General features: G+C 43.8%; 2 protein-coding genes across 10 annotated transcripts in view; both read right to left on the minus strand.

The window, feature by feature from the left end:
• Window positions 1-696: 696 nt before the first annotated feature.
• On the minus strand, window positions 697-14,413 carry LOC110538613 (mediator of RNA polymerase II transcription subunit 25). Of its 8 annotated transcripts, none has more exons than XM_090193769.1 (20): window positions 14,097-14,413; window positions 13,107-13,234; window positions 12,969-13,014; window positions 12,733-12,857; window positions 12,540-12,638; window positions 10,970-11,090; window positions 10,692-10,848; window positions 10,474-10,601; window positions 10,289-10,364; window positions 9,721-9,998; window positions 9,487-9,585; window positions 8,407-8,489; window positions 8,224-8,281; window positions 8,001-8,108; window positions 7,440-7,613; window positions 4,808-4,921; window positions 4,549-4,620; window positions 2,100-2,270; window positions 1,762-1,882; window positions 697-1,232 (listed from the first exon to the last, which is right to left on the minus strand). In XM_090193769.1, the coding sequence occupies exons 2-20, from the start codon at window positions 13,229-13,231 to the stop codon at window positions 1,126-1,128; spliced, it is 2,262 nt and encodes a 753-aa protein (XP_090049895.1). In that variant the 5' UTR covers window positions 13,232-13,234; window positions 14,097-14,413; the 3' UTR covers window positions 697-1,125. The 8 variants fall into 8 exon arrangements, with proteins under 8 accessions (XP_090049895.1, XP_021481218.3, XP_090049896.1 ...); XM_021625543.3 differs by having other exon boundaries at window positions 8,407-8,492; XM_090193770.1 differs by having other exon boundaries at window positions 8,407-8,492; window positions 10,289-10,337; window positions 14,097-14,323.
• A 3,245-nt stretch (window positions 14,414-17,658) lies between these two features.
• LOC110538614 (synaptotagmin-C) overlaps window positions 17,659-23,261 on the minus strand; it is a 48,931-nt gene continuing 43,328 nt past the window's right edge. For both annotated transcript variants that reach the window (XM_036938715.2, XM_036938720.2), the window contains 3 exons: window positions 22,259-22,388; window positions 21,645-21,735; window positions 17,659-21,174 (listed from right to left, as the gene is read on the minus strand). In XM_036938715.2, the coding sequence (XP_036794610.1) occupies window positions 21,649-21,735; window positions 22,259-22,388 (217 nt within the window). In that variant the 3' untranslated portion in view covers window positions 17,659-21,174; window positions 21,645-21,648. The remainder of the gene's footprint in view (window positions 21,175-21,644; window positions 21,736-22,258; window positions 22,389-23,261) is intronic.

Here is a 23,261-nt window from a genome sequence, read left to right on the forward strand (position 1 = left end):
AACCTACAGGACGGTAGCTCTCCAGGAACAGGACTGTAGTGAAAACCTACAGGACAGTAGCTCTCCAGGAACAGGACTGTAGTGAAAACCTACAGGACGGTAGCTCTCCAGGAACAGGACTGTAGTGAAAACCTACAGGACAGTAGCTCTCCAGGAACAGGACTGTAGTGAAAACCTACAGGACAGTAGCTCTCCAGGAACAGGACTGTAGTGAAAACCTACAGGACAGTAGCTCTCCAGGAACAGGACTGTAGTGAAAACCTACAGGACGGTAGCTCTCCAGGAACAGGACTGTAGTGAAAACCTACAGGACGGTAGCTCTCCAGGAACAGGACTGTAGTGAAAACCTACAGGACGGTAGCTCTCCAGGAACAGGACTGTAGTGAAAACCTACAGGACGGTAGTTCTCCAGGAACAGGACTGTAGTGAAAACCTACAGGACAGTAGCTCTCCAGGAACAGGACTGTAGTGAAAACCTACAGGACGGTAGCTCTCCAGGAACAGGACTGTAGTGAAAACCTACAGGACGGTAGTTCTCCAGGAACAGGACTGTAGTGAAAACCTACAGGACGGTAGCTCTCCAGGAACAGGACTGTAGTGAAAACCTACAGGACGGTAGCTCTCCAGGAACAGGGTTGGAGAGCCCTAGTCTATGTGTATACTCACTTTTAAAAAGGACTCTACACATCGGTTGGCTCCTTGACAAAATGTATCTATTTCATCTCAATAAAACAACGTAATATAGCTCAAAAACACAACTTCAGAAAAAGTTAAACCTCAATAAAAAATACATTTCATATAAACAATTAAATTAATGCAAAACAGGTTTCCATACAAGCACACAACAGTGTAATGAACACTGTCCTCCCATTGGGTTGGCTTCATTAGGTGTGTGATAGGGTGTGTGTTTGTGTGTGTGCATATGCATGAGAGTGGGTGCTTGCATGTCCTCCCCTCATCCCCTCCAATAACTCTACAGTACAAACTTTTGATATATATAAAAAAAAAAATAATAATAAAAAAAAGTAAAGAGTAGAAACTAGGAAAACTACATCTCCCAGTCTGCCCCCATGATGAAACTGAAAATGCTGGTTGCTGGGGGATGTAGTCTTTTTGGGTCCAAACTCAAATAAGGTCCATGAGAATCTCATCCTCCATGACAGAAGACACCTGGGGCATCCCGGGGGGCTGGGCTCCAGGGCCCCTCTGACCAGCAGCCATCATCATCTGACCTGAGAGAGAGAGAGGAGAGAGTTAACCTGGGACAGCAACATGTGCATTGATTACATCATCATAAACACAGTGGTAATAAACTACAGACTAACTACTGTTGAGTTACAGGTAGAGTCAGCGACGCACAAAGTAAACAGCATTATCGAGCAGACTTGAGCAAAAACCAAGAATGTGAAGTGCGAGTCTAAACTGTTCAGCTATCAGGTTGCAGCAAAGTGAAAGGCACCATGCACATACTCTATGAGAAGGCATCACTCTAATCTGTGACATCCTCAATTCATCCTGCTGCTGGTGTCAACGCCATATAGCCCAGTCTCAGTCTGATAACCATAGGCACGGATGGGAGAGATATGTTCAATCACCCTCCCTTTTGAATTTAGCAGTTTACACACAAAAGCTCAATCATTAGGAAACAATTGCTTCCTAATGACAGATTGCATTCTAAAGCCAATCCTTGCACTGATGTCTAGCTCCAAACTGTCTTTACAGTGTGTGATGTGAGTGAAAGGGTCCATGGCTGTAGCTAACCTGCCAGGGGCTGTCTCCACTGGGCCTGCATTTGGGGGCCCGCTCCTGGAGTAGGGTGGACCAGCTGCCCTCCCAGCCCCTGGTGAGGCATCATGCCCTGCATGTGACCAACACCACCCTGCTGAGAGACAGGAACACAACACCTAGGTTACCATCAATCATACAGTAGGTAGGGCCTTCATTATCATTAACCAATAGAGACGAGTATTACATATTTAGAAGCCTTTCTAGAGTGTGCAGTGGTGATCTAGCCCTGGCTACAAGACGATGCACTATAAAAACAAATGTATTTCATGAATGACGGTCAAGGCTGGTAGAGTTAACTGTTGTGTTCTTACTGGCTGCTGTTGGCTGAGGAGGAGACTGCGCAGCTGTGGATTAGCTCCTGGGTTTGGAAGGCGGAGCATGGCACCCTGGGGTGGGGCCTGTCCGCCCTGAGCGACCTGGTTGGGCGGAGCACCTGTGACAGGCGGCTGCTGATTAGGTGCGCCGGATGCTCTCATCGTCATCTGGATGAGAAGCAGAGAGTCAGAGGTTTAGAAGAAGGTTGGAGAGATAAGAGCACTAAGTAGAGTGAGACTTTAAATACAGTGCCTTCAAAAAGTATTCACACCCCTTCCCCATATTTTGTTGTGTTACAGCCTGAATTTAGATTTTGTGTCACTGATCTACACACAAAATTGAATTTTGTTTCTATACATTTTTTAGAAAATAAATAAATAAAGTCTTGAATCAATAAGTATTCAACCCCTTTTTTATAGCAAGCCTAAATAAGTTCAGGAGTAAAACTTGGCTTAACAAATCACATAATAAGTTGCATGGACTCACTGTGTGCAATAATAGTGTTTAACATGATTTATGAATTACTAGACCATCTCTGTACCCCACACATACAGTACAACCATCTGTAAGGTCCCACAATCGAGGAGTGAATTTCAAGCACAGATTCAACCACAAAGACCAAGGAGGTTGTTCAATGCCTCGCAAAGAAGGGCACCGATTAGTAGATGTGTAAAAAAAATTTAAAATAATAATAAAATAAATATTAAAAAGCAGACGCTGAATATCCATGGTGAAGTTATTTTTTATTTTATTTTACCTTTATTTAACTAGGCAAGAATGTAACAAATTCAATGACGGCCTAGGAACAGTGGGTTAACTGCCTGTTCAGGGGCAGAACGACAGATTTGTACCGTGTCAGCTTGGGGATTGAACTTGCAACCATTCGGTTACTAGTCCAACGCTCTAACCACTAGGCTACTCTGCCGCCCCAATTAAATAGGCTTTGGAAGGTGTATCAACACACCCCGTCACTAGGAAGATAGAGGCGTCCTTCCTAACTCAGTAGCCGGATGCTCAGGGATTTCACCATGAGGCCAACGGTGACTTTAAAACAGTTAAAAAGTTGAATGGTTGTGATAGGAGAACAGAAACCTGTACAGCAGGGATCATAAACTACATTCAGCCGCGGAACGATTTTTTCTTCAGCGGCCAGAACATAATAACAAATAATTTGTAGACTTCAAATTGACCGCAAGAAGCACGAACAGATATAATATTTGACTAAAATATTATCATTTCAAACCTTGCTTACATTTATACACAATCACATATATCTCTCTATTATACATTGGAATACTTTAATTAAAAACACTTGGAGCTGATTTGCTGGTGTTTTTTCAGTCTCATGTCCAACAGAATATATTCCAAAACATGCATCTTGTTTGCAACAAGGCACTTAAAATGTGACAAAGAAAATGAACATTTTGTTCTGAAAACAAAGTGTTATGTTTGGGGAAAATACAACAACTGAGTACCATTCTTCATATTTTACAGCATGGTGGTGGCTGCATCATGTTATGTGTATGCCTGTCATCGGCAAGGACTATGGAGTTTTTGGGGATAAAAATAAATTGAATACAGCTATAAGCACAGTCAAAATCATAAAGGAAAACCTGGTTGTCTTCTTTCCAACAGATACTGGGTGAGGAATTCATCTTTCAGCAGGACAATAACCTAAAACACAAGGCCAAATCTACACTGGAGTTGCTTACCAAGACGACAATGAATGTTCCTGAGTGGCCTAGATACAGTTTTGACTTAAATTGGCTTGAAAATCTATGGCAAGACTTGAAAATGGCTGTCTATCAATGATCAACAATCAACTTGACAGAGTTTGAAGAATTTTAACAAGAATAATGGGCAAATATAGTATAGTCCAGAAACTTCCCCAGAAAGACTCACAGCTGTAATCATTGTAGAAGCACATTTGGCAAAGTATTAATCAGGGGTGTGAATACTTAGGTTAGAGATATTTCTGTAGTTCATTTTCAATAAATTTGCTAACATTTTTAAACACATTTTCACATTGTCATTATGGGGTATTTGTGTGTAGATGGGTGAGAAAAAAAGCATTTAATCAATTTTGAATTCAGGCTGTAACAACACAATGTGAAATAAGTCAAAGGCTATGAATACTTTCTGAAGGCACTGTACATATGATTCATTGGAACGGTGTACTGGGTTCACTTTAAAAAGAGCCAAGCCGAATGTAACAATGTAACTCGCTGAACCCAGAACATGCTGGGCTGGCTATATTGGTAGCAGTGAGCACCCATTGAGACAGTGTGAGAGAGTAGCCAACACATGCAGAGTGGAGAGGAGCTGCTCACCAACCAGGCAGGTGCCAAAACGAGCACAGGGAGAGTTTGTGCCTGGTAAAGTTCAGTGCATTTTTTAACATGTATTTTGGGTGAGAGTTTTTGTGTATATGTGTGTGAGTCTCACCAGGTTGGCCTGTCTCTGCTGTTCCTCCATCAGAGTGACCTGACTAACAGAGGGCATGCCCACCACCACAGACTGAACAGAGGAGAGAGAGAAGAGGAGGAAGAGAAGGTGCAGAAGGGTAGGAGATGAAAGTCATTGCGGGACATGCAGTCATTGCGGGACAATAGAAACAGGAGATGCAGACAGGAGGAGTGTGTGAGGGGAGAGGGAGGAAACGAGGAGTGCACAAGCTGAGACACCACAGGATTAATCACAGTACCTGCTGCTGCACGTTGCCATGGGAGACAGGGATGGGCCCCTGCGGCCGGTTGAGGAAGTTCTGATTGGGTTGAACCTGGCCAGGTGGCCCTGGCATCGGCCCTCCTGAACCTAACTGGAGAAGAGAACCAACAAGGTTACTTTTCTAATGTAAGGTTTACATGTGTAACCAACATCCCTATAACTGTGCCACATTCTTATAATGGTATTCCTGCCTATCCTAACCTGTCTAATCCTGGCACTGAATGAGACAACAGCACCATCTAAGACGTGTCAAAATCAAGGCCACAAGACGATTCAATCCTGCCTGCAGTTTTTTTTTATCTATAATATTTTTCGGGGGAAAACCAATCTCAATTTACATTGCAATGACTAAAACCAAATCAAAACTGTGTAGAAATTGTAATTGACCTACATTTAGTCTCTTCACTCTGTCCAGTTTGCTAACAGTCAACGAAAGCTAACAGTCAGGGAGCATCGAAAATTCCAAAAGTGATGGAGGAATATTTTTGCACATTTTGACGGAGAGGAATTATTACCCATTTGAAGTGCAGCCCTCCAGACCTCAGTGAAGACAGAATGTGGCCCGCGGGGTAAATTAGTTTGACACCCCTGATCTAGGATCTGCAGTCTCTCAGGATAAAAGCTGTCCGTCTCCTCTCCTCTATTTTCTCCTCTCTTTTCCCTGTGGACTTCCTATTTAACTCAGCAGCCTGCCTAAAAACACCCAGAGCACACATTAAAAGGCCCAGTGCAGTCAAAATGTGATTTTACTGTTTTACACACCGAGGTTGGAATAGTACTATGAAAATTATGATAATGCTCTTTTAGTGTCAGAGCTGTTTTAAAAGACCATCTGAAATATTGTTTTGGTGGGTTGGCGTTTTGGCCTACCTGGTGATATCACCAGGCATTAAATGAGATAATAGACCAATAAGAGAGTTCCAAACCTCTCTGCCAATAACAGCTAGTTAAGTTTTCCCCTCTCCACTCAGACAGCTTAAGAAAATGCTCTTTGCTAAGAAGCTATTTTTTGATCATTTTAACTAGGGATGTGCATGTATTCAAATACTTGTGAGTATTCATTTTATCAACAAAAAACAATATAGGCCTATTTTAACACTGAAAAGGCCTTTTACAAATGAAATGTGACATTTCAAATAATTAATAAAACATTTTCTGTACAGTTTAATGAAACAAACTTTACAATGTAGTTATGACGTGCTCCCCAGAAGAAGGAAAAAAAGAGGTATCCTTCTTGTGTAGCTTGTTATTTATGTTGGCCAATCAAAGCTGTGAAGAGTCTCAATGTGTAGAAAGTGGAGTGAGTTTACTAATACATGCGAGATGGAATAAAATTATGTAATTACAAGTTCGCGAAATGAGAAGGGGTAGGCTACAACGAACAAGTAGGTTGTTGTTAGCGTAGCTAACTATAACCGCTTCTCTGTCTCCCTCCGGTTCCATCTCACATACACTGTCCCCTCTGCAGCATAGTGCACCAGCCTCTCTCCTTCAGGCAGCACTGCTCAGGTTAAAGTTTAAAAACCACATGCATTTAGAATATCCAGATATCTGACAAATATTCATGATACTATTCGAATAGTGAAATTATTTCTAACCCCATCCATAATTATAATTGAATACAATCACAGTAAGGTACTTAATTGTTACCCAGAAATGATTTGATATCGAGAGAAAAACAGCTGCATTGGACCTTTAACATCAAGTCATCTGTATGGTTCAGGGAAAATATTCAATTTGGGTCTTTCACGGTTATAAAATCATATCTAATCACCAGTAACACTATTCTAGATCCACGTCTAGAAAAAAAATACCCCAAACAATGATCAAATAATTTAAATTTAAATTGTGTTGAGATTGCCATAGCAATTCTCCATTAGCAATGCAGCTTTGAATATGTAATGGGACACAAGGTCTTCTCTAAATACACACGGTCTAACATGTTTTTCACTTAAATTTGCAGCATGAGTAGACAGGCGGCATCAACTATAATGGGAGCAGAAAGGCTGTGAGGATATAAAGTCATGTAGACCACAGGCAGGTTGGATTTGTAACTGAGGCATTCCGTTTCTCTGTCACAAGATCCGCACGCTAAATGTTTACCTGAAGGAAAACAAGGTATCCTAACGGTTGTTAGAATTGTGTTGACTATAATCGAGATCAAACCAGAAATGACAAGGGGCGGTGCTCTCAAACAGGAAAACATTTTCCGCAGGTGTGGTTAGAGTGTTGGACTAGTAACCGAAAGGTTGCAAGATCGAATTCCCGAGCTGACAAGGTGAAAATCTGTTGTTCTGCCCCTGAACAAGGCAGTTAACCAACTGTTCCTAGGCCATCATTGAAAATAAGAATTTGTTCTTAACTGACTTGCCTAGTTAAAAAAGTGCAAATATAAATTGACCACCTCATTGGCCCAAGACTGCTCTTGGGAAGCCCTTCCACTGTGCTGGCTAGTATAGCTCCAGTTACTAGCGCGTATACTACCCCCTTTTCTCCAGGTTAAATCCCTTCATTCCCTCCTAACTCACAGAGTGGTGCTGCTGGACCTGTCTGTCTGACGCACCGAGCAGTGTTTGTGGTTGTTGATGACCCGTGTCTGTATGACTCACCGAGCGGTGCTGCTGGACCTGTTTGTGGTTGGTGATGACCTGTCGGATGCCGTTGACGAAGCCACTCTGGTCGTTGGGGATGAGGCCCATGAAAATCCTCTTCTTGGAGGAGTAGAGCAGCATGAGCACCCGCACCTCACAGGGGGCGCTGTGGGGGAAGTGGACGCACCCCGCCTGCAGCCAGAGGGGGGACATAGGTCAGAACTGTCTGTCAGTCTGTCACAGCCCTCGTCATAGTTCAAGTGACACAAAACCAGTCAACCTGACCTGAATTCAATCGGACCTGGGTAAATCTCACAGGCTGCATGCAGTTTTTCTATGACGCCTGACAGCGTTGAAAATCTCTGTAGCCCTTTACTAAATGATGAACATGGTGCCCCCTCTAGTGCTCTCAGAGTGTTACTGCAGTCTATTTATATCTGCCTAGTCCATCTAGTGCACAATGGAGGGAACTGCTGATGTCTATTGTTGAGACTCCACTGTATTGAATATTGAGACAGAAAAGGACAGGGACAAATGGCAGCAAAAATAGAGCATGTGAAGCAGAAGAGCTGGACTTACAAATCCAGTGGCCATGATACGATAAAGACCTTTTAGTGACTCCACATCTTTGTTGGTGAAGAGAAACTGAACCATTCTAGAGTTTCTGAAGAGGGGACCGAGTGTTGTCTGGGGAGGGAGAAAGACTTTATTTAGATGTCTGTATTCTCAATGTCATCGAGTAATTTCTGAACACACACACACACACACACATACACCACACACACAGAGAGGGTTCTCTCACCAGTAGCTGTTGTGGGATCAATTGCATGATGAGCTTCTGTGGCCACTGGTCGGCATTTCTGTCATGAAGAACAGGGAACAAACCAATCAGAACTCTCCATACATATAGCAATACACACACAATGACCAATCAGTGCAGCTGACACTGGCATGATATCAAAGATAGTTTCAGTGAAACACTCACAGGTTCTCTCCTTGGTTGACTTGCACCTGGCAGGGCAGGGAGCGAGTGAGTTTGGTATTGGAATCCATAGACGAGGCTTTGGGCTTCTGAAGTGATGGATGGAGAGAGGGTGGGGGAGGTAGGGAGGGAGGAGAGGAATGGAGGGATGTTTGGAGAAACAGAAGGAGAGGTTTGGAAGTTAGCATACAGAGTGACCAGGGGGCTTCGGTCCTACACCCAGGGGCACCGTTTGAATAAAAACCTCCATGTTAGAAATAACCCAACATGCAAAACAGTGCTGCCAGTGGAACATTGTGAAGAGGATGGATGGCGCCAATCCTACAGGAAAATAAGCAGCAGCGTTCATCTTCAGGGGATCAATCCCAGATTGGTCAGCTCTGCTGCAGTCCCTGTTGACCATTACTACTGCATTGTGTTAAAGAACAGATGTATGGGTTCTTTATATGTGTACTGTACAGCATTTGGGAGGACTCTCGTGGATTAGAGGAGACTAAGATATGATCCAGCAATATCCTGACCTGAACAAGGAAGATATACAAATCTAACCTGAATCTATTGATACGTGACTTCAGATGCACTTTAGTGACCTGTGGCAATACTATGTCTATTGTCTATGTGTTTGGGGATGTTGTGGTCTAACTGTGTGTTGGTTACAGTGTGTAGGCTTGCTGCACATTGTTGTGTGATAGAGTTTCATGGTCAACAGGTATCACAGAAGAAGTAGTGCAAATCAGTCAATACTTAGTGATTATTGACCAAGTCAGGTTTTCAAATGGCTTGGAAACACAAACATCTCCAGAGTTGATTAGTATTTTAGATCATTAAAACCCATGTTCCCCTACAACAGGTTCAACCATGTCAAGTAACTCCACTTTGATCGGAGGTGAAATCCATCACAAAGGTATAGTATGATTATTCACGTCACAATCAATGACAGTTGAGTCAATCAGTTCCAAGCATAGCTTTGTTGCAGACCTTATAACATTCCTTTACAAGGTCAGAGGATGACTTGAACACACAAATACAAGAAGTATAGACCTCTTCAGCAGCATGTTTACACCAAGTTCTAGTTTCCCTCACCTCTTGCCACTCCAGTACCCCACTCCATGCTACAATCTTATTGGCAACGCCTTGCTGCTGCCCCCCAATCGGATTTGCCTGGGCTGCAGACACACCAGGCTATCAGAAGAAAATGAGAGAGAGAGAAAGAGAAAGCGTTAGCTGGAGAGAAAGACAACTTGACTGGAGGCAGAGAAGTTTAATATTGATGTGGAGTATTGTGGGAAGATGATGCAACATATGGACAGGCCTCACCATGCCAGGCTGTGAGGATGGGGGCGTCTGCTGATTGGCTGGGGGTTGCTGCTGCTGCTGAGGGGGCACCGGCTGCTGCTGATTGGGCTGTGGTTGTCCTGGCGGCTGGACTTGTTGCTGCTGCGGGGGAGGGGCTTGTTGCTGAGGCAACATGGGTGTGGAAACTATGGTGACTGTGGATAGGCTGGGCTGACTGGAGGGAGCCAACTTCACTCCTGCTACAGATGGGAGAGTTGACTGACCGCTGAATGGGGGACCAGGATTGACCATGCCTGGGACTGGATGGGGGATGCCAAAAAAAAAAAGGTAACAGACATAATAGACCCCTCATATTCAACTCTGGACTTCGAAGCCAGTTCAGTACTGTCCCCCCCCCATTCTAACCCTCTAATCAGGGACTGATTTTGACCTGGTGCATTTAATTATCAGGTAGAACAGAAAACCTGCAGGCTCCGGACCTCGTAGGGTAAGAGGTGAACACCCCTGTAATAGACTAACAATCAACCTGGGCTGATGATCAACAATACTGGTGACAGAGGATAGAAGAATGCAGGCTATTGGTACTCACAGCGACTCTTCTGGTTGTTGGCTGCCTCTACAGCCATCTGTGCAGCTGCCTGGGCCGCGTTAAGGGAAGGTGGGGGCTGACAGGGCAGCAAGAGAGGGAGAGAGAACACTGTGTCAGCTAAGAGCCTGTCAATCCAATGTTGATGGGCTGGTAAAAGCTACCAAGTTAAAACATATCTTCAGTACCTGATATGGATGGGCCGTGCTTATTGGTGGAGGAGCCTGCGAGGCGGGACCAAGAGGAGGCTGACTGACAGGCAGTTGTTGAGGGGGTAGAATTGGTTTGAGAGGGCCCGATCCTCCCCCTGATGACACTGGAGAAAGAAACATTTTAGAATTTGATGGGCCGATACTGACTTCAATCAATCTGTTCTCTGTCAAGTATTTCGAGTGCTGCTCCTCACCAGGAAGTGAGATACCCCTAACCAGGATCATGTGGAAGGGGTCTTGGCTGTAGTCTGGGTGGGGGTCGACCTGTCCCCCGACTGGTGACGCCCTGTCGAACAGCGCCCGTAACGCTGGCAGTTTCCGTGGCGACACCACAGAAAAATGAATCCCTCTCTGAGGAAGAGGCACAAGGTTATTATGGGGTATCAGCAGCCATTAATAAGTACAGAAGTCACATCATTCCCCAAAATGCCCCAGCGGGTAGTCTATCTGATAGAGGTGCTATGTTACTTACATCTCTGATGATCTTGACCAGATTGTCTGCAGTGCAGCCCGTATAGCTGACACTCTCCACGGCAGGGAGCAGGTATGGCGGAGAGTTACACAGCAGCACACAGACTTTGTGTGTCTGACCTCTGATTAATAGAGACAAGAAACATATGCTAGTGTGTGTGTGTGTGTCTACTAAACTCAGCAACAAAAGAAACGTCCCCTTTTCAGGACCCTGTCTTTCAAAGATAATTCGTAAAAATCCAAATAACTTCACAGATCTTCATTGTAAAGGGTTTAAACACTGTTTCCCATGCTTGTTCAATGAACCATTTACAATTCATGAACATGCACCTGTGGAACGGTCGTTAAGACACTAACAGCTTACAGACGGTAGGCAATTAAGGTCATAGTTCTGAAAAGTTAGGACACTAAAGAGGCCTTTCTACTGACTCTGAAAAACACCAAAAGAAAGATGCCCAGGGTCTCTGCTCATCTGCGTGAATGTGTCTTAGGCATGCTGCAAGGAGGCATGAGGACTGCAGATGTGGCCAGGGCAATAAATAGCAATGTCCGTACTGTGAGATGCCTAAGACAGCGCTACAGGGAGACAGGGCGGACAGCTGATCGCCACGGTGGCAGACCACGTGTAACAACACCTGCACAGGATCGGTACATCCGATCACCACACCTGCGGGACAGATACAGGATGGCAACAACTGCCCGAGTTACACCAGGAACGCACAATCCCTCCATCAGTGCTCAGACTGTCCACAATAGGCAACAACTATGGGCACAAACCCACCGTCGCTGGACCAGACAGGACTGGCAAAAAGTGCTCTTCACTGACGAGTCACGGTTTTGTCTCACCAGGGGTGATGGTCGAATTTGCGTTTGTTGTCGAAGGAATGAGCGTTACACCGAGGCCTGTACTCTGGAGTGGGATCGATTTGGAGGGAGAGGGTCCGTCATGGTCTGGGACAGTGTGTCACAGCATCATCGGGCTGAGTTTGTTGTCATTGCAGGCAATGCTGTGCGTTACAGGGAAGACATCCTCCTCCCTCATGTGGTACCCTTCCTGCAGGCTCATCCTGACATGACCCTCCAGCATGACAATGCCACCAGCCATACTGCTCATTCTGTGCGTGATTTCCTGCAAGACAGGAATGTCAGTGTTCTGCCATGGCCAGCGAAGAGAGGACCTGGGATCAGAGGGTGAGGGCTAGGGTTATTCCCCCCAGAAATGTCAGGGAACCTGCAGGTGCCTTGGTGAAAGAGTGGGGTAACATCTCACAGCAAGAACTAGCACAATTGGTGCAGTCTATGAGGAGATGCACTGCAGTACTTAATGCAGCTGGTGGCCACACCAGATACTGACTGTTACATTTGGTTTTGACCCCCCTTGTTCAGGGACACGTTATTCCATTTCTGTTAGTCACGTCTGTGGAACTTGTTCCGTTTATGTCTCAGTGGTTGAATCTTGTGTAAATATTTGTATGAACATAACATGTTAAGTTCGCTAAAAATAAAATGCAGTTGACAGTGAGAGGACGTTTCTTTTTTATGCTGAGTTTAGTAATAAAAAAAAAACTCACATTTGCTCCCTCATCTTTTTGAAGTCATCAAAGAGCTGCAAGGCCACAGACAGACCCTCTGCGATGAGACTACAGCTCTCTGCTCCTCCTCCCATGAACCTGACAGAAACAAAGTTACACATTGATCAAGGAAGATTAATACTAACGAATCTTAACATGTCCTTCTAAATGGCATTACAAAAACAAATCTTACTGGATGCTGTCAATCCACGAGACAAACTCAAAGGCCGAGCTGGTTGGTGCGTGACACTGGACGTAGGATTCAGGAGCACAGTCCACTGTGTTGAACACAACAAGACCATACTGTGTGCCTCCATACTGAGAGAAGAGGAGAAGAGAATTGGCATTGTTGTTCTCATACCTTCTTAAATAAAGACTAAATAAATAGTAATAACCGTAAGGAGAAAACAAAGTTTAATTAAGACTCACATCTCCTCCAAAGTCTGTCTCTGCTGGAGGGCCTCCATTGAAGTACCTGTGATGATGGGACAGGGACCAAGTCAGGACTACACAGAGCGATATTGTACATACCCAATGAAGCAAAAAGTATATTTGAAGTCCACTTACTCGATTGCAGGTAGTATGTAATGTTTTCTGAGGGATTCAAAATAGGGGCCGAGGTTTGCAGTTCCTTCGATGACGAACACCACGTCTGCCACTTGATTGGCGCCAGGTTTAATGGGCAGGTCCATGATCTAGATGGAGAAAAAAGTTGACTAGTTGAATCAGTTACTGGGCCATAATAAAAGTTGCTCTCCCTGTGATTACCGGTTGTGACAGGTATGCATAACATACAATCAATATGTTACCTAGGTTTACGTTATGATAGCTAACTATTTAACAATAACTCACATGAACAATCGATCTTGATAAAACGAAATGCATGGAATAGCACATAGAAAGTTGTCCATCAGTCCAGAATCAGTTGTCCATATTGAAAAATAACCAAATCAGGCATAGTGCTTTAGGCAGAAGATTAGAACTAGACAGGCGTAAAATGCATAATTAGCTACACTCCTTTTGTCGTTTTTAGCTGGACAACTATAAATAAACGTATACTGATGGACCACGACTACTGATTATGCTCAGTCAAAGCATCCTAGTTACGTGTGTGTGTATTCATTACGTCTTGCAACGGAAACCGTTTAAGAACCAAACGGGAGCAAAAAAATAACGGGAAGGGTCCTAACTGAATTCGCCTAATAGAAACTATTGTTCGTGGCAAAACGTTTTCCGTTTGGAGTAAAATGTAGAATCGGCGTAATGAACACACACCTCCAGTCAGCCAACGTTAGCTTAGCTCCCGCTAACTTTTGTACATCAATGACCAGCAACTCTACCATTCACTATAAAGTTATACAGCTAACGTTAATGTGGTTAACATGTCAAACATTTTAATAGACTAATATAAAAGCTTTAGTAAGCGAAGTAGAAATTCCATTAATCGTGGGCATGTAGATATTATAGCATTAGCGAGGTGGCCATAAGCCAATGCTAGCCAACGGATTTCCATCAGCAAATCATTAATTGCGTTCAGCTAGCTAGAGGGCTACTCACCTGGCGGTATTTAGCCGTCAGCCAAATAATTGTGTTTTAGACGAGACCAAATAATTAAATTGTACAGTTAATAAAACGAAACCATTGTCATTTTGACACACAAAGTAGGCCGTGCCGAAAACAAACCACTAGTCAAACGTTCTGTTATCGACATCTAAGGCCTGGTTGGGCTTGAAAATGGACCATAAGGGATGCACAATCAACAACCGAGCAATTGATCAAGAACTGATTGACCTCTCTATGGCTGTCATTAGGAACCTATGCAGTAACTGACAGTCAGTGACAGTCCTATCATGTATACCAAATTGATGACATTTACAGTAAAATTACAGAGACATATAATATATATGAGATATTATTTATTTGCCAGATATGCCATACCGCCTTGTTACACCAGATGTCAGCACAGTCTGCCAGTCTTAGAAAATGACTAGGCCTTGAAGGCAGTGAGCTGCATGATTTGAGAGACAACAGGCAAGGAAGTGATACATCAGTGATTATAGCCCCCCTTGTCCATGTATCCACTACATCAAGCATAAACCTATACGTCCTGTACGTTTACATAGGTTGTGAAATGGGCCTACAGGTTCTGCCTAACCCCGTTGCCAACGTAACCTTTTTATAACCAGGACATGTCTCGATCACCTCCTATCCTCTGTGCTGAAATAAGCACATAATTACTGGGGCGGCCTTCAGCGAGCTAACCTGTTGTCAAATCAACACAATGCGCCACGAGCGAAACCTGTGAACGGAACGCAACGGGCGCTGTGGTTCTCTCGTCCTTCAATATAATCTATTCCCCTGTGGCACTGTGAGCCAGTCAGCACAGCCCAGCAAACAGCAAACCGCATCAGAGCTCATCAAACTCAATCCCACAGAAACAATGTTCTGAATCCATTTAAGCCAATTTAAAGCAGTGCAAGGCGTGGTAAAGAGGCAGCGGTTCTATTTAGGCCATGGGCAAACAGCAAGTGAGGGCCACATCATGGGCGCTGGCTCCCAGTGACCTTAGCAAGGTTTGCGCGGGGCCAGGAGTGTGCCCAAGGCTATCCTTGAGTCCCAAACACATTGAACCCACGCAGCCTTTCATTCTGACTTAAGCACAGTGGCCAAATGAATTCCGGTATAAGGGACCGGGTGTCCATCCCTTTCTAGGGGACTTTGATGTATTTTGTAGCTCTGAGGGAAGTGCAGTTTGTCACTGCTTTTGAAATTCAATTGGCAGAACTGGCAGTTCTCCTGCAATTAGAAAAGCTTACAACTCCTGATGTAGACAGAAAACAAATTTAGTCACTGTTGTATTTTGACTTCCTCTTGGTGATGAGAAATGGCATATTGCTTTAGGGGACTGTTCTGTGGGGTTTGATCATTTTTCTCTATCGGGTGCTTTGATTGTCCTGTCTGGTTGTTCCAGGGGGTGTGTAGTATAGACGATCCCTCTTTTGACCGGCTCCTCCAGCTGGGAGAGAGGGGACCATCTGGTTCTCAACAGGTAATCACCACCAACACACTGATACACCTGACATACAGACAGAACTGGGTTATGACAAATAACTGACACTGATTTTGGAAAACAGTATTAGGTCAAAACACAAATAAACACACACACACACACACACACACACACACACACAGAGGTTATTTCTAATTCTGGGGTGACATTTATGGAGGCATAACATTAAGTTGAAAATGTGAAATTGTATAGGGAGTGGACTGAAAAGTGTAGTCATATTGCATATGATGAGTCTTACACCGCACAGTGAATATTTATATTTTTGTCACATAGATATGAGGTTTACATTCCCTTTATCTATATGGTGTCGTTGCTTTCTTTCATTGCTAAATTCAAAAACACCAAAGGCTCACCCACAGCAATGACATGCATATTTAATGAGATAACAGAATACATTACCATTATATATAGTAATGTGTAATATATTAGCAATAATGCGCAGCTGACAGCTTCCTAATAAATCCCTCCAGTGTGATAGAAACAGTTCTATGTATTGTATTGCACACACCTCCCCCAGTCTCTCTCTCCCCCCTCTCTGCTTCTTTCAGCTCACTGAACTGAGTGAAATGTCTTTCCGACTAAATTATTTTTTTTGCACGGTGGGAACGTTGCCATGGAGACAGCAGTTCCCCCGGCCCCTTCACCCACCTCCAGCCCCCCCCCTCTCAGCAGTTCATGGTGTTGTAGCAGTGCTAACTGGTGTTTCTGCACTTCTGTGTGTATGTGTGTGTGTTGTTCTGAACTGTTATCATGCTGCTCACACTGTCAAAGTGCTGCAGGTGCCCCGTTCGCCCCTAGTCAAGTGTGTCTATATACAGACCTGTTCTCCTCCGCCTCTCCCTCCCTCACACACAAACACACTCACTCTCACACACACACTCTTTCGCTTCCATTCCTTGTCTTTTTAATTCATCTCCTCATCCAATCCTGCCTTCCCCTTTCTCTGTGTCATTCCCCCTCACTCTCTTAATCCTTCCTTACTATTCTCTCTTTGTCTCACACACACACGTGCATGCAAGCGTGCACACACACTTCCCCCTCGGTTGGTGTAGCAGAGTTTCAGTGTGCTGATAGTGAGCATGACTGTAATGCTCAGTTCATAAGGGTATAATCACTGCATGACTCCCCTGGCATTTATATGACTACTAGAAAAGACTCACAAAGCAACAGTAGGTGGCAGACCAGAGAAAGACACACTCAAGGCAGGCAGCAGCACTCCACTTTGCATTTAGATAAAGTGAGGACACAATAAAGAATTCATGACAAAGTGACTAAATAATTACACACGACGATAATGCACGGTAGGAAAGAGAGAGAGGAAGGTCCTATAGGTTCAAAGAAGATTCAATACAGTATGGATACAGATATATACAATGGGGCAAAAAAGTATTTAGTCAGCCACCAATTGTGCAAGTTCTCCCACTTAAAAATATGAAAGAGGCGTGTCATTTTCATCATAGGTACACTTCAACTATGACAGACAAAATGAGGGGAAAAAATCCAGAAAATCACATTGTAGGATTTTTAATGAATTTATTTGCAAATTATGGTGGAAAATAAGTATTTGGTCACCTACAAACAAGCAAGATTTCTGGCTCTCACAGACCTGTAACAACTTCTTTAAGAGGCTCCTTGTCCTCCACTCGTTACCTGTATTAATGGCACCTGTTTGAACTTGTTATCAGTATAAAAGACACCTGTCCACAACCTCAAACAGTCACACTCCAAACTCCACTATGGCCAAGACCAAAGAGCTGTCAAAGGACACCAGAAACAAAATTGTAGACCTGCACCAGGCTGGGAAGACTGAATCTGCAATAATTTTGTCTGTCATAGTTGAAGTGTACCTATGATGAAAATTACAGGCCTCTCTCATCTTTTTAAGTGGGAGAACTTGCACAATTGGTGGCTGACTAAATACTTTTTTGCCCCACTATATATATAGGTCCAGTGTGTGTGTAGGCTACTGTATACGTACATAATACACAAGGCATGCACGCACACACAACTACTTCACACACAGTGATTAATAAACAAACACACACAGAATGAGGCTGGATGATACATATCCTTTATTTCCATGATCATTGCTTCAGCCACACCATCTCCCACACATTCACCTACATCATCTTCCACTTCACCCTCCTCCCCCTAGTTCTCTGGCTGAAACAAGCTTCCTGCCTGAAAGTCTCACTTCTGTTCAAATGTCTATTTATCCGTTTAACCCATATAAAAAGGAAACTTCTGAAGAAATTATATTTGTTTTAAAGAATCAAAAATTAAATCAGGAATAACTATTTAATGAAGACATACAGGATAAACAATGTTATTTATCATCATTGTTTTGATTACAGAGATAACGATTGCTAGGTCTCCATTTTCATCATTAGTAGTATTAATATCAAGTTCATTGTCAGGTTTTGCTTAAAGCATCACTTATTTAATTTTCATTGCATCAAGTTGACATCATTCATGTTAATATAAGCATGCACACATGTTTCCCCATGTCCATTCAGAACTGCACTAACACTGAGAGAGACAGAGGAGAGAGGAGTCCTACACACAAAGAGAGCGGGCAAGATGGAGGGAGGCGGAGAGAGGGGGTGAATGGCTGTGTGGAGAGAGCGGGAAGTGGGGAAAAGGGAGTTTTCAGAAATAGAGTGGGAGAACAAGCAATCAAAGAGAGCAAGAGACAGGTATAGAAAGAGATAAAGGGCGAAAGAGAAAGGTATATTGAGAGAGAGAGAGAGAGAGAGGCAGGCAGGCATAGAAAGAGATAATAGGGCAAGAGAAAGGTATATTGAGAGAGAGAGAGAGAGAGAGAGAGAGATGCAGAGAGCTGCAGGCAGGCATAAAAAGAGATAAAGGGGCAAGAGAAAGGTATATTGAGAGAGAGAGGCAGAGCTGCAGGCAGGCATAGAAAGAGATAAAGGGAAAAGAGAAAGGTATATTGAGAGCGAGAGAGAGAGAGAGAGAGAGAGAGAGAGAGAGAGCGGCAGGCAGGCAGGCATAGAAATAGATAAAGGGGCAAGAGAAAGGTATATTGAGAGAGAGAGAGGGGCAGAGAGCTGCAGGCAGGCATAGAAAGAGATAAAGGGGCAAGAGAAAGGTATATTTAGAGAGAGAGAGAGAGAGGCAGAGAGCTGCAGGCAGGCATAGAGAGAGGCAGAGAGCTGCAGGCAGGCATAGAAAGAGATAAAGGGGCAAGAGAAAGGTATATTTAGAGAGAGAGAGAGAGAGAGAGAGAGAAAAAGAGAGAGAGGTATAGAAAGAGATAAAGGGGCAAGAGAAAGGTATATTTAGAGAGAGAGAGAGAGAGAGGTGGAGGGTAATACTGAGAGCACACTAGCAACCTCCAGTGCTGAGTGAGTGCTAACACCACAGTGTTATGGGGCAGAGGATCATATGGACTGTGAGGGATAGAGATAGAGCCTGGAGATAGGCCAATGGATCAATACTATAGTATCTACTTATACACGCAGATCAATGACCTCCCAGAACAACCTGAGCAGACATACAGTTCCAGATGGAAAACTTCTGGCTATGATGTGGGATATACGGCTTTAATCTGTGTACATTCCAAGCATACCAGTAAGCATCCCTGCACTTCCTTGGCCTGAAGTTGGAATAGTAACTGGATCCCCCTGATTGCGTTTAAGGGGAAATGGCAGCCATAGCATTAGTAGTGCTAACTGTTAGTTGAGGTTATAGTAGCAGAAGTGGTGGTAGACATGGTTCTCCCATGGCAGTAGCCACATGGTGCTTAAAGAGGAAGTGCAGAGCGTAAACAGGGGGTCATCGTATTTCACAAAAGATAAAGGACATGGCTACCCCCTCTCTGTCTCCCCGTTTGGAGGGACTGCTAGGGGACATAAAAGAGTCATTACTCAGCCCAAAAGTTCTACTTCAAGTAATCAAAACGTATCTAACATCACGGTGCCAACTGGTTCCCCTCAGACACACAGTACACATTTACTAAAAGAAGTACACAACCAACACAGTTACTTAGATCAGGCAGGGGGGGGGCACTTTTGAGTGACGGACAGCTGATCTGGGAAACAACACACACAATACACTCTAATCTCTGTGAGAGACCGACTGTTCTTCAGTGATCATAAGTATCCCACTCCCCACCAAGTGCAATGGGTCCTACAACAAATGGTTCCTCTAAGACACACAGGACAGAAGACACATTTTGTTCAAAGACAGGAGTTTCAGTCTGTGGATGCTAGGAATGGTGTGGGGCCGTGAGGACAGGTAGAAGATAGGGACGTCATGAGCACAGAAACGTGTCACACAGAAGGTCACAGTGACACACACAAACACGCAGGCATACACACACACAGACGCACACGAATACAAAACACACACACACAAACACAGAAATACACACAAATCAAAGCAACACAAATGCGTGTGTCCTTCTAACGTTGTCGTCCAGTTGGAGACATGATGGACTGCAGACAATTCTTATCTTTTCAAATTAAATAATGTCTTTCCGAAAAACAAAATCTTGGAATGATAGAAGAATTCGATATAATGGTGAAATCCTTCCCTGTAGGATACATTTCCAGTAAGTGCACTCCAAGCCGAGCAGGTCCGTCCTCATCACAGTTCCCCTGTAGAGTCCTCTGGGGTAAAGTCTGCCAGTATGTCCAAACAGGGGAGCACTATTCCTGTAACATCCCAAGGCGCTCAAATAGTTCAGGTCTTCGAGTACTCACGATCACATCCTTAGTGGATCGTAAAAAATGCTATGGATAAATTCCTTTCTGGATGATTATATTACACAAACCCCCAAAACCAAACAAATAGAAAAATAAAAGCAAATTCACATTAATGAGCACCATGAAGAAGGTGACAAAATAATGAGGCGAAGGGACACATTTCAAGGTTACGTAACATGCTTCAGCAGATGGGTTCATCCACATTTCTCCCTCCCTGACATCAATAATAACGACCGGCAAAGGTTCCTTCCTCCAGCTAAAAGAAGCCAGAAAAGATCCCAGATCCAGAGGGTAGGCCCAAACCACTAGAGTCTCCACAACTGATGTTTGTCCTGCTGGAAACACTACATGGATGTTTCCTAACTCCTACACTTGTATAGTAATGGCCTAAAGTAAAGCATTGACACGGTTTGTCTTTTGAAGTCCATACAGAGCAGAAACCTTAGGCCCAGGTTTGATTGGAGGGAGAAATGTGCATCATCACACTCCTCCTGGATGAATTACTGGCACTAACCTGAAGCACTGTGTGTGTGTGTGTGTGTGTGTGTGTGTGTGTGTGTGTGTGTGTGTGTGTGTGTGTGTGTGTGTGTGTGTGTGTGTGTGTGTGTGCGCGCGCGCGCGCGTGCACGCGTGTGTGTGTCAGAGTTCTAAGTGTTGCTTGTATAGAGTGTAGATTCTGTATTCCTGTGCTTCGTTGCGACAGGACAGGAGTTGGAATATTCAGCAGTAGCAGTAGAACAGCAGTAGCAGTCGATGTATCTCCTTATCTCTCTTTGTTTGATTATTCACAGATGAGCAGAAAGAAAGGAAAGTCTGGAACTGGAAAGATGATAATATCCTGGGGAGAAGAGGAAAAAGAGAGAGAGAGAGATAAAGCAGGAGAGACAGTGCAGATGAGAAGATACATAAACAGAGAACAGAGCCTTAGAGTACAGTAAGTCAGGGGGTGAGGTACATAACATCTAGATGGTACAGATACTCTTGCCTCACAGCTCGTTAATCTAACAGCCTCTGAGTCTCAGCTGGATCACATTCACCAAGGTTATAATCACAAAGCTGTGGTTATATAGGTCCCTCCACAGAAAGCTATGGAATATTAAAAAATTGTGTGTCAGGGTTGGGGTCCACTTCAATAAAGGCAATGCAGGAAATCAATTCAATCTAATTCATGAAGCAGAAATTGCCCGTCCTTTATAATGACGATGTTTTCTAAATCATACAACTAATTTATCTGAATTGAAATGGAAAGGACTCCAACACTGGTCCTGGCACTGCATGTGAGAGCATTGAACTAAGAGTTCTACTCACAGTTTTACTCAGAGTGAGGACTGTCCACCACGATGTGAGGCTTGGGAGAGGCTGCTGGACTCTTTGACACAAATGAGGCCACAAGTTTTTCCTGGAGAAATATATTAAAGCCGAGTTAGTATCACCAACACAGACACTGTAGATAACAATGGTAAATGTGTGCTAAAATAGATAAATAAAAAATATGGTGAGTGGTTGAATAGACAGACCAGTTGTTGTTCAAGCATCTCAAAGTAGGAGTGCTGATCTAGGATCAGGTCCCCCCTGTCCGTTTCATCTTATTCAATGTGATCTAAAAGGAAAAACTGATCAGCACTCCTACTCTGAGACGCTTGATACATACGGCCCCCAGACTACTGTGTGGTCACTTACAATGACTGAATAGAAAAACAAAGACTAGTTAGAACAGGGGAAAAGAAGGCCAAGTACAATTACATACATGAAGTAGGAAAATAGAATGAGAGCACAGGCCTGCACAAAAAAGCACTGTAGTCACTCACACACACACACACACACACACACACACACACACACACACACACACACACACACACACACACACACACTCAACGGTACACAGACACACACACACATCACATCATGCACATAATTACCTCGACGAGCTGGTGCCAGTGGTCTATGGGCTTGCGGGGGTTGGCCAGCATGGCAGTCCAGTGCTCCCTCCCAGGACCCTCAGCGTCACTGCCCACACGACACATTCCTATGACCTCATTATGACCAATACTGACCAACACACAGCCAGGTGCAGAGAGAGAGAGGGGGGGGGGGGGGGGGGGAGAGACGGAGAGGGAGAGAGACTGATGAACAGGCAAAGTAGACCTCATTTATCAACCTTGAATGCTGGGAAAATGAATGCGGCCACAGAGGTTGGATATTCTATAGTGAGCGCACAATATACAGAGACTATTACAAAGGTTTCAATACAAATGGAGAGCACATTCATATCCTACATAAACATACACAAGCATAGAACTATAGAGATGCTATAACCTGGGTTTTAAATGCATAAAATATAACACACACACAAACACACACACACACACACACACAGAACTATAGAGATACTATAACCTACAACATGGGTTTAATAATAGATAAAGAAAACACAAACACACACCAGCCATGCGATGGTGTGATGATGGAGGGTGTGAGTGCCAGATAGAGAAACACTGGCATGGTTACACAGTGTCTCACCACCAGACACTATTTCCATTAGCATTAGCATAAACCATGTTTATTCATGAGGCGCCCATCCTCATGTAAAACAGGAGGAATCCACCAGGAGTCTGACTCACAGGGACAATCAGCTATGTGTTCAACAGACCACTGCTACACACCAACCAAATAACAACGTCTATCAACGGTACAGACCCACATAGTACTAACTACACACCAACCAAATAACAACGTCTATCAACGGTACAGACCCACATAGTATTAACTACACACCAACCAAATAACGTCTAGCAATGTTTTAGACTGACCCATGCTAGTACACAACAATGTCTATTAAAGTAACTGTCCAGTGAAAATCACACTTTTCAAAGTTCATATTCTGCTAACTCATACCCAAATAATTGTGTTTATTCATCTTGT

The sequence above is a fragment of the Oncorhynchus mykiss genome, chromosome 12 (assembly GCF_057628025.1).
Source record: "Oncorhynchus mykiss isolate SJ-2025 chromosome 12, ASM5762802v1, whole genome shotgun sequence".
Taxonomy (NCBI): domain Eukaryota; kingdom Metazoa; phylum Chordata; class Actinopteri; order Salmoniformes; family Salmonidae; genus Oncorhynchus; species Oncorhynchus mykiss.